We start from the raw sequence: 15387 nt of genomic DNA, 5'->3' as shown, positions 1-15387 counted from the left end.
TTTTTTTTTTTTGTAGCACACATGTTTTATTTTTATTTTTGTAAACATTATCTTTCCTTCCCACTGTACTTCCCCCCAGTTGAACAATGAAAGAGAAGAACCTCACAACAACTATGCATAGGCCCCCAAACCAAATGCCCACATTGGTCATGTCCAAAAGTGTATGTCTTATGTGGTAGTCACTTCTTTGGCAGGATATAGGTGATGTGTTTCTTCTTCAGTCCTCTAGACGCAAGATTCATCATTTCATTAATCAGTTCTAATGTCTTTCAGAGATGTTTTTATTTGTAGTGTTGTCATTGTATCAGTTGTTCTCCTAGTTCTGCTCACTTTACTCTTCATCAGCTTATAGAAATCTTCACAATTTCCTATGAAACTTTTTTCATTTCTTAATATGCAGTGATAATCTATAACTTTCATATGCCATAATTTGTTTAGCCCTTCCTCAGTAACTGTGCATTCACTTTTGGATACTATGGAAAGAGCTACTATAAATATTTTTGTATGTATAGGACCTTTCCCTCTTTCTTTTATCTCTTTGGGATATAGGTTTGCTGACTGGGTTAAAGGATATGCACAGTTTAGTAACTTTTGGGACATAGTTCCATAGTGTACAAATTTAAAAAAAATTCTAACATGAAGCCTGTAGTAATAAATCCAAAAAATATTCACTATGAGTAATTGGGGTTTATAGTAGAGATATAAATATGGTTTAACATTAGGAAAATAATAAACATAATTAGTCATATTAAAAGCAAAGATACCCCCCCCCAAAGCATGTCAACAGGTGTTGAAAAAGCCTTTGATAAAGTTCAGCATGAAAATATCCTATAAAATGAGGTGGCACACTCCTATAATCCTGGCTCACAAGGGAGGCTGAGGCTGGTGGAGCACTTCAGCTGTGCAGTAAGGCTAAAGTCACCCAAAGTCTGGCACAAATCTGATGAATCCCAGGAGTGGACTGCCACCAGGCTGCAGAATGGAGCAGGTTAAAACTTCAGTGCTGATTGGGATTGAGCCTTCTAGTCTCCTGGCATTCCATAAAGCATGCATTTCTTTTCTTTTCTTTTCTTTTTTTAAGCTAGGCAGTGGGGTTAAGTGACTTGCCCAGGGTCACACAGCTAGTAAGTGCTATGTGTCTGAGGTCGGATTTGAATCCAGGGCCAGTGCTCTATCCACTGCGCCACCTAGCTGCCCCTTTCTTTTTTTTTTAAATTAATTTATTTTTAGTTTTCAACAATCACTTTCATGAGATTTTGAGTTTCAAATTTTCTCACCCTCCCTCCCCAAGACAGCATACATTCTGGTGTAAGCTCTACACATGCATTCCTATTAAACATATTTTCACATTAGTCATGTTGTAAAGAAGAATTAGAACCAATAGGAGGAACCATAAGAAAGAAGAAACATCTAAACAAAAGAAAAAAAAAGAGCAAATAGTATGCTTCGATCTGCATTCAAACTCTGTAGTTCTTTCTCTGGGTGTGGGTGACATTTTTCATCATGAGACTATTGGAGATGTCTTGGATTCCATTGCTGAGAAGAGCTAGGTCTATCAAAGTTAGTCATCACACAATGTGGCTGTTACTGTGTACAGTGTTCTTCTAGCTCTGCTCACTTCACTCAGCATCAGTCTATACAAGTCTTTCCAGGTTTTTCTGAAGTCTGCCTGCTTATCATTTCTTTTTTTTTCTCCAGACACTCTTTTTTATTTTTGTTAATTTATTTTGATTTATCAACAATCACTTCCAAAAGCTTTTGAGTTTTAAATGTTTCTCCCTCTCTCTCCCCACCTCCCTCCTCAAGACAGCATGCAGTCTGATATAGGTTGCCAACAGCTGGTGTGGTGTAGGACAGAGCGGTGAGGAAAAACAGAGAAGGGAAACAGAGACAGAAAAGTTGGGCTAGGCAAGTCTTAGAGGTTAATACTCAAGACTAGTTTATTTCAGGTGTTTTCTGATTATATACCCATAGAGAAACAGATTGTACCATGAGAAATAATCTACAAGCGCTAATTAATAATATACACAAACTAAGCAGTTAAAGATCCTCATTTTCTCATGAGAAAGTAGTTTTAATGCCAAAATTCATATCTGTTGTTTTCCCTGCCCAGTTCTTAGTATTATCTGCCTGAGTCAGCCACCTGGCCTCAAGGCTGGGCATGAGTGAGAACTTGGAATCAACAAACTATAGCAAATGTAATTATCCCAAGGCAAGCCTGTATACTACTGACCCCTTAAGTCTATAAGGACTTAAGAGATTTTCCCTAGGACTCTCCAATATCTCCCCCTTTTTTGTTTGTTAATTTAAGTTCGCTGTAATTGACTCATGATTAGTTTGATGGTAGCATATATGAATCTCAAAAGGAATGGGAAACAAAAACAAATTAGGCCAATGCCATAATGGGGAGCATATGCAATAGCAAGGATATACGTGAAAAGGGTGAAAATTGGTGTAATGTGGACAGGATAATATTAGCTACTTTATTGGGGTCAGTCCCAAGGCAGGGACTGTTTTCAGTGCTGGAAGTAATATCATGAAGGGTATTAATATTGAGGGTAATATTAGAATCGTGCCAGGCCCCCAAAAGGCAGGCACGTATCTTGTCTCATGAGATATTAGGATCTGAAGCATCATAGGGGAGCAGGGTAAAGTAAATACATCAGTATCTATAATCACATCACAATAGCAACCTTGTTTTCAAGTTTCTAACTCATCTCCTAAATACAGTACTGATTGCTCTAATAAATTAACTTTATACAATATATCTCTATCAATAGCTTCTTGTACTTTAAGTGCCAAACTTATATTTTTTGCTAAGTCATTTACAAAGTGTGCAGTTTACACTTTGTGGTGCAATAGATGAAACAGTAGTGAATCCAATAAGAGAAACAACAGTGATTAAACCAGTAATAAGGAGACCAATAAATCGTTTTGATCAACTTAAGGAGGAAGTGATAATTTGAGGAGCATGTTCACCAGAGTTCTGGAACTATTCATGTGAGATGTTAGTAGGGAAAATAGCAAATGATGGTTGTTCTACCAAAAGTACAGTATAGTCATTATTTTCAATACATTGTTTGAGAGTACAATTGACACAAGTAACATTCTATTCAAAAGTAGTATTAGATTGAGTATAATTTACATATCCATTAGACAAACTGGTAGTAAAAGATGATGCAACAAGAGAAAGACAGAATTCAGTATTGTTGCGAACTTTTGTAAAACATATAGGTGACCTGGATGCTAGAGATCTGAGGGTAATTGTAACATTGGTTCTGTCCTGGAGGAAAGGGGTATTCTTGGCCTCCGAATATACGGGTGTTATTAGTATATATAGTCCCCAGTTTGTCCATATATGTGAGGGGTTGCAACCAGGGTGGAAAAGGAAAATAAGTCCAGTGCTGAGCACTCTGTACATTACACACTTGAGCAGAAAGTAAAGCTACAGTTGCTAAAAATACAAGTTCAGGAGTCTTCCATCACTTGATGAGAGAGAGCTTTCACTTGAACCCATGTGGGAAGACGACTGGGCACTATAGATAGGCTCATTCTGTGCTTTCCCTGAATCCTCATACTCTGCATTTGGGCTGTGAGTTGTGGTACATGCTTGGACATTTTTCTCCGGTATCCAGACAAGTTTATCAGAGTTTTCTGGAAAAACACAAGCATACCCTCGTCCCCACGTTAGTAATGGATCTGGGCCTCTGGATGTTTATTTTTCTCAAGGTGTTTTTCAGCTGGAGTGTACCCATCTTTGTTAATATTTTAAAAATTAAGGGTATATAATGTAATAGCCAATTGTCGGTGAGGGGTAATAGCCCAGATACCTCCTTTTTGTTTTAGAAGAATAGTTTTAATATCTTTGTTTTTGATTATATAGAATGCCTGTGATCAGAGAAATGTTATAAAAAAGTATAAAAGGAAGAAAATGCTTTGCTAATGTAAGTAGGAGCATTATCTGCTTTAATTTGTTTAGGTATACCCATTACTGAGAAGGCTTGTAAAATAGGATTGATTACGTGTTAATTGTTCCACTTGTTTGTAAAGTGGCAAAAGTGAAAGAAGAAAAGGTATCTTCTATAACATGAATATAAGAAAGCCTTTTAAAAGAAGGCGTATGAGTTACATTCATTTGTCAAATATGTTTGGGAGAAAAGCCATTGGGATTAATGGCAAAAGAAGGAAGATTAATAAAAGTGATACATTTGGAACAGCCTTTTTAAAAAAAATTATTCTTTATACTAGGTTTCTAATACTGTAGGGGTTTATTCAAAAATAATCACAAAATGTTATCCTCTCTACAGTTAATGTTGTTGCATTGGCAGAATGTAGTTAATAAAAGGCCTAATAAAGGCTTAATAAAAAGTTAAGTGGCAGCATTTTGGTGAAACTGGGAATGAAAATTAATAGCTTGTTGTATGATAGGGGTTAAAAGTGTTGGATAGAATTGTAGTTGAGAATCAATAATGGCATTACCTTTAGTAAGAGGTCTGGGCAAATTAGAATGTACTCGTATGTGAGTAATATGAAGAGGATTGGTATGAGAATGAATACGGGTTTGTAATTGTTGAAAAGGGGAATAGAAATCGGGGGACAATATATGGCTTAATTTTGCTGTTTGTGTATGTTGTGAAACATACACAGAATATTTACTGTCTGACATTAAGAGGTTCCGAAAAATTTTTTGAAAAAGGAGAATCAAAGCGAAAAGTTCTGCCTTCTGGGCAGAGGAAAAGGAAGTCTGAATTACCTTGTGAAGATGTTGAAAAATATAATAACCAGCTTTCGCACTACTTAAACTGTCCGTAAAAGCAGTGAGTGCTTGGGGCATAAGGGTGTATTGTATGAAGTTTGGGAAAATACAAAAATAATTGGGGAAAAAAGATAATATCTTAAGTGAAGGAAGATGATTATTAAGTTTACTCGTTAAATACAGAGAGGGGAACTTGGCAATCTTTAGAGGAGGCTGTTAGGGAATAAAGCTGTTGTTTTTTGTAGGGTTGATGAATAATGGGAAGAAAATGTCCTGACAGGTCTTCATAAATATCTTTTTGATAGTCGTTGAACTAATAATGCTACTATGGTAGTATAGGAAGTAAGTGAACTAGAGAATTGGTGAGGGACATAAATCCACTTAGTTAAACTAGCAGTTTGAAATAAGACTGTAGTAGGAGAAATAGGTGTGATTAATATAGCTGTTTGTACTTTCGTGGGGATTAATACGAATCACGTGGGCTTTAGCTATCTTTTATTCAACTAGTTTGATCTTTTGTCTGAGGTGTAAATATTCTTAGTGAGGTGTCTGAGGGTGGTAAAAAGATTGAATAATTGATTAGTGGTGATCTGCGAGGCAGGCTGAAGCTAATTAATATCTTTAAGAAATTTTTGAAAATCATTAAGAGTTTTTAAGGAATCTTGCCTAATTTGTAATTTTGGGGGTCTCTTTGTAGACTGTGAAACAATACGCCAATAGGGTGATTTCTTTTGTACTTTTTCAGGGGGAATTATAAGTCTGTGAAACTGAAGGGCTTGTTAAAGCTCGGGCATTAATAAGGAGAATTCGCTAGTGGTAGAACAACTGCAAAGTTTATCATCCATATAATGAATTATTTTTGTCTGGGAATATCTCTAACAGGTTTGATAGTGTTATGAATGAAATTTTGGCACATGGTAGGAAACATTCCTTCTTAAAGGAACACAATATGGAAACTTCAGATACTGATTTAATGGACACAACTACACCCAAATTCAAACTCAAAACAAAATTAGTTATAATCCTAAGAGTCTTTTACCTCAAATAGCAAGTTTCATTAATCACAGCTTAAAGTCAGATACAGTGAATGTTACTGTCATGGAGTTGCAATAAGTAATAAAGATTTAGTAGGACTCACATATATAAGACATTTCACTATACATCTTTAATAAATTCCAAACTATGAAAAACTGCTTGACATAACAATACAAAAGTTTACCAATTGGAAACAATACTAGATTTTTAAAACTTGAAACAAACACATTACCAATCAGAATGAACTATCTTTTGGTTGTGTTCCAATACATAAAAACTTTTTTCTTTGCTCTAAGGGGAAAAGATTCACCCTCCTTTCCTTTTTCTCTTCCTCTCTCCCGCACTCCAGCCCTGGTCAAGTTGGGCGCCACAACCCAGCCAAAGCTGAATGCAGAAGAGAGGAAGAGAAAATTTTCCGACAACTTTTCTTTCTTGTCTTTCACTTCACATTCAAAACTTGGCCAGAGCTAGAATGTAAAGAGAGAGAGGGAAAAAAAATTTTTCCAACAATTCTTTAAGTTTCCAAATCTTTACTCTCAAAACCTCTGTTCACACTGTTCATGCAAATAGCTTATGCTTTTCTTTCTACCCATACTTCTTTCATTCCTACGTGCTTAAACTTTCTTGCCTTTCCTTCTACCTACTGATCGCTCTGATGGACTTTGATTAAAGTCCTCTTAAACTTGCACATATCTTATTTCTTTCTAATTCTGACCTGACACTTCGAGGATCCTTCTAAACTTGTGTTTTACCAATCATATAACCTAAATAATAAAGTATTTTTCTCTCTTTCTCTCTCCCATCCACCCGCTCCTGTGAAGCGGCTGGCATTAAGGAGGGAGAAGGGGAGAAAGAAAGTGGCATTCTAGAGTCCAGCTGCGGCCCTTGGAATGCTATTCTTGCTACCTGGTTACAAAGGGCATCAGATTACATGTGGACACTCACTCATACCGTACAGACAAACACAGAAACAGATGCACAGTAGTGGCAGGGAGAATTTAAAAGCTCAGAGAGATTTGTTAGAAATTTCTTGCACAAAATCAAACAATTTTTTTTTTCATGGTTCTCCAGATGTTATGGAGACCAGGAAAAATTTTCCTTAAGGTCTTGGAGAATGAGCTTTCTCCAGGGAGAACTCACTTTAACCAAATGAGAGGAAAGAAAACTTGAAGGTATTGCTCTCGATCTTTAAATTGAGTCTGACCCATTTAAAAGGAGAGCAGAAAAATCCCTGAATAAGCCTAGTGTTGTGTTTCTTTCAACACGAATGAAATTCCTTTATCCTCTATATCATTTGTTGTAGTGGAGCTCCGATCTGGTAAGGCGCTGCTGTGTCATGTTCAACATCTTCGATCTCCCCGGGTTAAAAGTGATCCCTGTCCAGGGTTCTGTTAGTCCCTGGTCGGGTGCCAACTTCCAGCAGCTGGCATGGTGCAGGACAGAGCAGTGAGGAAAATGGAGAAGGGAAACAGAGAAAGGAAAGTCGGGTTAGGTGAGTCTTAGAGGTTAATGTTCAAGACTAGTTTATTTCAGGTATTTTCTGATTATATACCCATAGAAAAACAGCTTTGTACCATGAGAAATGATCTACAAGCGCTAATTAATAACATACACAAACTAAGCAGCTAAAGATCCTCATTTTCTCATGAGAAAGTAGTTTTAATGCCAAAATTCATATCTATTGTTTTCCCTGCCCAGTTCTTAGTATTATCTGCCTGAGTCAGCCACCTGGCCTCAAGGCTGGGCATGAGTGAGCACTTGGAATCAACAAACTATAGCAGACGTAATTAGGGCTAGAGTCAAGGGAGCGTTTATCCCAAGGCAAGCCTCTATACTACTGACCCCTTAAGTCTATAAGGACTTAGAGATTTTCCCTAAGGACTTGTCTCCCAACAGTAGGTTATACATATACATTCCTATTAAACATATTTTCACATTAGTCATGTTATAAAGAAGAATTAGAAGGAACCACAAGAAACAGGAAACGAAACAGAAGAAAAACAAAGCAAATAGTATGCTTTGACCCGCATTCAAACTCCATAGGTCTTTCTTTGGATGTGAATAGCATTTTCCATCATGAGACTTTTGGAGATTTCTTAGATCCTTGCTTTGCTGAGAAGGGCTAAGTCTATCAAAGTTAGTCATTGTACAATGTGGCTGTTACTGTGTTCTCCTGGTTCTGCTCACTTCACTCAGCATCAGACCATACAAGTCTTTCCAGGTTTTTCTGAAGTCATCCTGCTCATCATTTCTTATAGCACAATAGTATTCCATTACATTCATATACCACAACTTGTTCAGCCGTTCCCTAATTGATAGGCATCCTCTCAATTTCCAATTCTTTACCACCACAGAAAGAGATGCTATAAATGTTTTTGTACATGTAGATCCTTTTCCCATTTTTATGATCTCTTTGGGATACAGCCCTAAAAGTGAATTTAGTGTAATCACAGTTATCCATTTTGCATTTCATAATGTTCTCTTCTCTCTTGTTTGGTCATAAATTCTTCTGTTCTCCATAAATCTGACAGGTATACTATTCCTTGCTCTCCCAGTTTGCTTATAGTATCAGCCTTTATATCTAAATTGTGTACCCATATTTACTTTATTTTGGTATATGGAGTAAGATTTTGGTCTATGCCGAGTTTGTACCATATTCTTTTCTAGTTTTCCCAGCAGTTTTTGTCGAATAGTGAATTCTTATCACAGAAGCTGGGGTTTTTGGGTTTATCAAACAGTAGATTACTATAGTCATTGACTACTGTGCCTTGCATACCCAACCTATTCCACTGATCCACCACTCTATTTCTTAGCCAGTACCAAGTAGATTTGATGATTGCTGCTTTATACTATAATTTAAGATCTGGTATGGCTAGGCCACCTTCCCTAGCATTTCTTTTCATTAGTTCCCTTGATATTCTGGACATTTTGTTCTTCCAAATGAATCTTGTTATTTTTTCTAGCTGTATAAAATAATTTTTGGTAGTTTGATTGGTATGGCACTGAATAAGTAGATTAACCTAGGCAGAATTGTCATTTTTATTATATTAGCTCAGCCTACCCATGAGCAACTGATATTTTTCCAGTTATTTAGATGTGACTTTATTTGTATGAAAAGTGTTTTGTAATTGTGTTCATATAATTACTGGGTATGAGTTTTTTTTATAGGTTCACAGAACACTTGATAATACTGAGTTCAGTTGGTTTTGCATTTGCTTGTATGATATGTTCTGTTCATGTACTTTTCTATTTCTTAACTGTACCAAATAGTTTTGATGATTGCTTTGATGAAGCCTTCTTTGGCTGTTTCCACTTATATCAATCTGTGAGGTTTCTGAATTTCCTTTAGCACTTAATTGTCTGGACCATTCATTTGTGTATTTAATAATTACATCACCTTGTTTTGTTAGCTGACTGTATCCTGTATGTCTTTCTTTTCTCTTCAGCTAACTTATAAATTCTTAAAAGAAAGGAGCATTTTAAAAAATTGTCTCTCCTACCTTCTATCTTCCACAGTACTTAAAACAGTGCTTTTTATAGAGTAGCAACTCAGTAAAATTTGTCAGATTTTATTTAGACCTATGCAGCATCTTAATATGCTGAGTTAATTTCTTTCTCCCTCCTCCATTTCCTTGGCAGTATGTGGGAGCTCCAGTGGCCTATATCCAGCAGATATTTGTGAAATCCACCGTTTCCCCCTGGCACAAGAACTTACTGGCAGTGGATGTGTTCCGTTCACCTCTCTCCCGGGTATTCCAGCTGGTAGAGGAGATCCGAAACCATGTGCTGAGAGACAGGTATTCTGAAACAGTTGAGGTCTGGGTCCTTTTAGATTTGCTAACATTGTTCCTTGCCCACAAACACTATGATTAAGCTTGAGTCTCTTCTCCAAATATAATTAGGTAAGCCAGTCAGTTCATAGAAACAAAAAGAGCAGTTGCCTTACAGAATTGCTTACCTCTTCATAGATTGTTTTCCTTTGAATTCTTGTGGTTGTTAATTGCATGTGGTGTCAGCTGCATTTCAGTCCCATGTCTGCCTGCTTTGACTTTGATGCAAGCATCTCTCAAGTGGTTTCTGCTTCTCTTTGGGGGACATCCAGGTTTAGAAAGCATCTGTAAGGAATCCTTCTAAAACAGTGGTGTTAGATTCAATTAGGAACGAACCACAACTTAACGTATCTGTGTTATATTGTATTTTTATTTTGTTAAACATTTCCCAGCTACCTTTTAATCTGGCTCTTTTGCTCTGACAACCTTGAGCTTGATATCTCTGCTGAAGACTAATAGTTGTTTGGAACTTGTATTCTTTCTGTTGTGATTTGAAGATGATATCCTCTTCTAAGGGTCTGTTATGTGCAGTGTATACAGTATACAAATACTGTATAGTATCTGTGAGTCATGAGAAGACCTAAAATGGATAAAAATGGATTAAGCATGTCATAAGTATGATGCCATGTGACTGAAACTCCACCACAGATCTCAGGAACCTTGTCTGTCATTTATATTAAATATTCTTTTCATAGACCAGCATTCTCTGCTTCTGAGCCAAGCATGGAAGTTTTTCAGTTATTCATTTGACTTTTTACTATCCAGTTCTTTGCTAGAAATTTCAGGGATCAAAACTGGCTAAATCATTACAACCTCCTGTTAAATTGTTTCACTTGCTAACCTAAATTGGTGTTGTCCAGGACCCATAAATTCTTGTAGTTCCAGAGTATATACAGCATTACTTTTGTGTGAAAGAAAAACCAGTTAGTTTCTTAATGTGTTATTTTACACGCAGATTTTTTTTTGACAAAGTGTATTTAGAGTTTCCCATCTTCAGTCATAGGATCATAGATATTAGAACTGGAAGGGACCCAAGAGCTCATTTAATCCATCTCCCCATTTTTATAGGTTCAGAAAAGGGAAATGATTATTCCATTTTCATCTGGAAAGGACCTTAGGGGTCATCTAGTTTAGCCTCATTTTACAGATAAAGAAACTAATGCCCAGAGTGGAGATTTAAATTGCCCAAGGTCCCACAGAGTAGTAGAACCAAGAGTTGAACACAAATTCTTTTATTCCATATCCAGTGCTTTTTCCACTCTGTCATGCTGCCTCTGTCTTAGGGTCAGTTCTCTCCCGTTTTTGTCTTTGTTTTCAATTTTTTTAAACTAGTCACACCATTTCTTTAATTTTATAGTAGTCCAGTTTAGAATGTGATCACCTTGGACAAGATACAGTCACTGTTGCCATTTTTGTATCTTACATAATGTCTTGTATATAGCACGCTTTTAATAGATATTTATTGAATTAGGCTTTTTTTCCTGAAGTTAACTCTTTTCCCCCACACCCAACAGGAAAGAAAAGTAGGTGAGATGGTTGAGTTGGCAATACCAGATATTGGACATTTGAAGCATTGTGGGGCTTTGACCTTAAACTTGTTAGGTTCAGTGCCTGGGTAAACAGTCTCCCTTCCTATCCCTTGAATCCTTAGGATTCAAGACAGAGGTTTATTTTATATTCTTTCTTTATTTCTCCTTTCACTGTAGATGGGCCTTAACAGCACCTAAAGAAATACTGTGATATGAAACACTGTGGGAAATACTAGCTACTATTTCATGTCCTATTAACAGATTTTCCCATTCTCTGGCTATATTGGAATTAGTGAGAATGATAATAGTGAATTACTAGATTCTGCTATTTGCAACCTAATGAGATTTGATAGATGTGATGTCTCTGGTCCATAATGGTAGAGGACAATGACTTGTTTTGTACTTTCTCCCTGGGTAGCTCTGGGACCAAGAGCCTAGAGGAAGTGTGCCTGCAAGTGACTGATCTCCTGCCAGGCCTAAAGAAACTTAGGAATTTGCTTCCCGAGCATGGCTGCCTCCTGTTGTCACCTGGAAACTTCTGGCAGAATGATCAGGAGCGTTTCAGTGCTGACCCTGATATTATCAAAACCATCTATCAGCATGAACCAAAGACCCTTCAGACTTCTGCAACCCTCAAAGGTACACACAGCCTTGCTCTGCCCTGCTGTAGTTCCCTTGTTAGATGACTCCTCGGCTCCATGTAGCCTTCAGAATGGGCAGGGTCAGAGCAGGGTGTTCATTCTTGCTGTGTGTCAGACACAACACTGAATGACACCTGGGTGTTGATCCTTGGTGACTTGTTTACTTTTTCTGTTTATGTCTATAGACTTGTTGTTTGGAGTACCGGGAAAATATAGTGGGGTGAACCTGTACACTAGGAAGAGGATGGTGTCTTATACCATTACCCTGGTCTTCCAGAAATACCATTCCAGGTAAACCTGCCAGTGTTTGGGATCAGAGGTCATCAGGGATTAGCAGGGCCATTTTTTCAAGTAGGTAGCCACCTGTATGTATTTCTTCACTGTACCTGAAATTTTACTGTTATAGATGGTACAGGTAGTTTATTCTTTTGAGTTTTGAAGATTTTTCAGTCTTAAAGAGCCCCCTGTATAATACCAGGTGCTCTTGGGAAGGGTAATACTAAGGTCTTATCTGCTAGCAGTTTAGTGGGGATTAGCTAAAGAATTACTTATAAGCAAGGCCTAGATAATTGTGGGATTGAAGGGATGAGGAAAAGGAGATCTAAAAGGGGAGGAGGGAGGTAACTGAAACAAATTTGGCCTACTACACAGTTTTTAAGTGGGAGTAGAATTCAAACTTAGTGTGTCTCTTCCCTAATACATAAAAGAGGCCCTCACCGCACCTCTCCTCCCAGAGGCTGCTTTTGGGCAGAAGGGAACAACTGTATCCTGTTCTCTCCTCCCATCTCTATGACCAGGTATCTGAATAGCCTTCGGGCACGACTAAAGCTGTTGCACCCTAGCCCCAACTGTAGTCTTCGGGAGGAGAATTTGGTGCATGTACATTTCAAGGAAGAAATTGGCATTGCTGAGCTCATTCCCCTCGTCACCACCTACATCATCCTTTTTGCCTACATTTACTTCTCTACAAGTAGGTCCAAGATGGGTTTAGGGGCTAATCTGTTGATGTTAATTGGGACTATTTCTCAACTCACTTCTCAGGCCTGAGTGTTTTTATGGGCAGGGGTCTTGCTTGTACCCAGGTAGTGATAGAAAAAAAAATTATGTGTGCCCATCTTTGGGTAAGTCATCACCTCTGGAACTCACATTTTCTCCATTATAGAGGGAGGGGGCTGTACTAGGGTCTTAGCATCCTTGCCATTTTTGTCATTTTATAAGTCTTTAATGGCCCAATGGAACAAGGCTGTCCCTCTAAGCACTGTATTCTGGGACTTGTATAGGCAGAGTTACATCTCTGGAGAAATCTTGTCCATGGTAGAGCATTCTGAGTTCACCTGTAAAAATGGCTTACCCTTTCCATTCCACCTGATTGGTAAATTTATTTCACCAGTGCCCTCGTGGGTTCTATCTCTATGTTAAAGCAGAAGGGCCTTCCAATGGGGGAATCTTAGCTAGTCAAGTAAAAGGGGAATACCGTGGAGAAAATAGAGAAGAGATATAAAGTTGTGCATCTTCCTTTTGATGAGGGGCATCTCTCCTGTGTCCTTTCCTTTTTAGGGAAGATAGACATGGTGAAATCGAAATGGGGTTTGGCGCTGGCGGCAGTGGTGACTGTCCTCAGCTCTCTGCTGATGTCTGTAGGGCTCTGTACACTCTTTGGCCTGACACCAACTCTCAATGGCGGGTGAGTTCCATGGCCTAGGTTGGCCAGCTTAGTCTGAAGTGGTGCAGCGATCACCTCGCTACACTGTCTGACCTGCTTCCTTTGAAGCTTTGGTGGTCTCTTCATGTTGAATTTGGTAACATGTCATGCCCAACTTTTTTTTTTCAAAGATAAAATGACTAATTTGATATAGCCATATACTACTCTTAATTTTAAAACCATTTAAGAATTCTAACTTACAAATCAAATAATTTTTTGAGAGCAAGTTTTTTTTTCTTTTCAAAGAAAATAACTGCCGGGTTACAATATATTAATTTTTTTCTCACTAATCTTTAACTTTTATATTATCAACTTATCTTGACTGTCAGTGTATAATCGAAAGCTCTTCCCATTGGTTTGTCCTTAATTATTGTCAAAACAGCCCAGGCCGCTTCTTGCTTACAAGTCAGTATTAGTCTTTTCACTGTGTCTCAGCTGTTCAGGAAAATCCCTAGTGTTTTCGTTTGTTTTTTCCAGTCCTCTCTTCTTAGCTTGTGTGGCTGAAAAGAGAATTGTAAAGGGTACAGTGACATACAGCAGAGAATGAAACCTGAAACTCCAGCCACTCACATACATACATTTTATTAACCAGAAAGAGTTTTCTTTTTGGTGTCATTGTTCTTAGTTTCTCCTTTCTCTTTGCCTTGCTTGGAAAGGCAGTAGGCAGCATGTCCTGGTACAAATTGTTGGGTTTGGATTCTGCTCTGATATACTTCATTTAGGAAGGCCTTAGTTTCTCCATTATATCTTCAGCATTGTTGTAAGGGTCAAACCAGATGATACATAAAATGCTTGGCAAATTTTTTTTTAAGGCTTTTGGGGTTAAGTGACTTGCCCAGGGTCACACAGCTAGTGTCAGGTGTTTGATCTGAGGACAGATTTGAACTCACGTTCCCCTGACTCCAGGGCTGGTGCTCTATCCTCTGCGCCACCTAGCTGCCCCCTAAATTTTTTTTTAAGTTCCAAAAATGCCAAGTGGTTGTATTAGTACTATGACTCATCCGGAGCTTCTATTTAGGCATAATTTGATTTTTCATAAGATACAGGGGCCCTCATTATCCAAATCTCTCCAAGGTTTCACTTTTGTTTTGGTCTGGACCTGTGACTCCATTGATGTAGGGAATGTCAATTAATGAATGCAGATCAAATTAAGTCAGCAGGCACTTACTGGCTACCTGCCTAGCCAGTGTGTATCAAAAGGCTGAATTTGAAGGGAGGTCTGTCTTTCTGACTCAAAAGTCACTATGCCACGTTCTTCTCCCTCCCCCGCTAGTAAGGAAAACAGAGAATAATTTTAATAAGAAACTATTCACTAATGAATTGACCATTTCTAAAAATAGGCCCCACTCAAACATCCCTACCCATTTAACACTATTGTCTATCCCTGATAAGCTAGTGTGTTAATCAGTTAGTCTCCCATAGTCTTGTTAGGTCCCTCTATCTTAATGTCAGTAGAATTATTTGAATAGCAAAGAATTAAGCAAAGGTTCTTGTGAAATTTGATGAAGTCCTCAAATCTTCTTGACCTTTTTGTAAATGACTCTTTTTCATGCTGTGAAAGTTAAAAAGGAGGTGAAGGATATAAAATATAGCACTTGATTCATTCTCTGTTCATTCTAAGAATTATCTTACTGTTAACAGTTATAACCAAAATGTTGTTAAATGTAAAATCAAATAAACTAATTTTCATGAGTTTTAGTTTCGTTATTCAAAAAGATAAAGTCCCAATAAAATCCTTTCCCCAACTATTTACTATAAAATGTTGGTCTCCATTTTGTGTTGGTTTCTCCTTTAGAAAGCCATTTTCTGGTTTCAGTTATCCTTGGATAATGAAGGTCTCTTGTACTTTTTTACTTTTCTCGAGTTCTGTTACTACTGATAATGGTTTAAGGGA

The 15387-nt window shown here is 37.7% G+C and overlaps 1 protein-coding gene across 4 annotated transcripts in view; it reads left to right on the top strand.

The window, feature by feature from the left end:
- The window catches only part of SCAP (SREBF chaperone), a 106201-nt gene that overhangs the window by 81676 nt on the left and 9138 nt on the right, over positions 1 to 15387 (top strand). For all 4 annotated transcript variants that reach the window (XM_020999145.2, XM_020999146.2, XM_020999147.2 and 1 more), the window contains 5 exons: positions 9431 to 9588; positions 11569 to 11789; positions 11977 to 12082; positions 12589 to 12761; positions 13349 to 13475. In XM_020999145.2, coding sequence (XP_020854804.1) covers positions 9431 to 9588; positions 11569 to 11789; positions 11977 to 12082; positions 12589 to 12761; positions 13349 to 13475 — 785 coding nt within the window. The remainder of the gene's footprint in view (positions 1 to 9430; positions 9589 to 11568; positions 11790 to 11976; positions 12083 to 12588; positions 12762 to 13348; positions 13476 to 15387) is intronic.

This window comes from Phascolarctos cinereus, unplaced genomic scaffold, assembly GCF_003287225.1.
Source record: "Phascolarctos cinereus isolate Bilbo 61053 unplaced genomic scaffold, phaCin_HiC Scaffold_4;HRSCAF=312, whole genome shotgun sequence".
Classification (NCBI taxonomy): Eukaryota; Metazoa; Chordata; class Mammalia; order Diprotodontia; family Phascolarctidae; genus Phascolarctos; species Phascolarctos cinereus.
The sequence above is the reverse complement of the archived record's forward strand: the minus strand, read 5'-3'. Positions and strand labels throughout refer to the sequence as shown.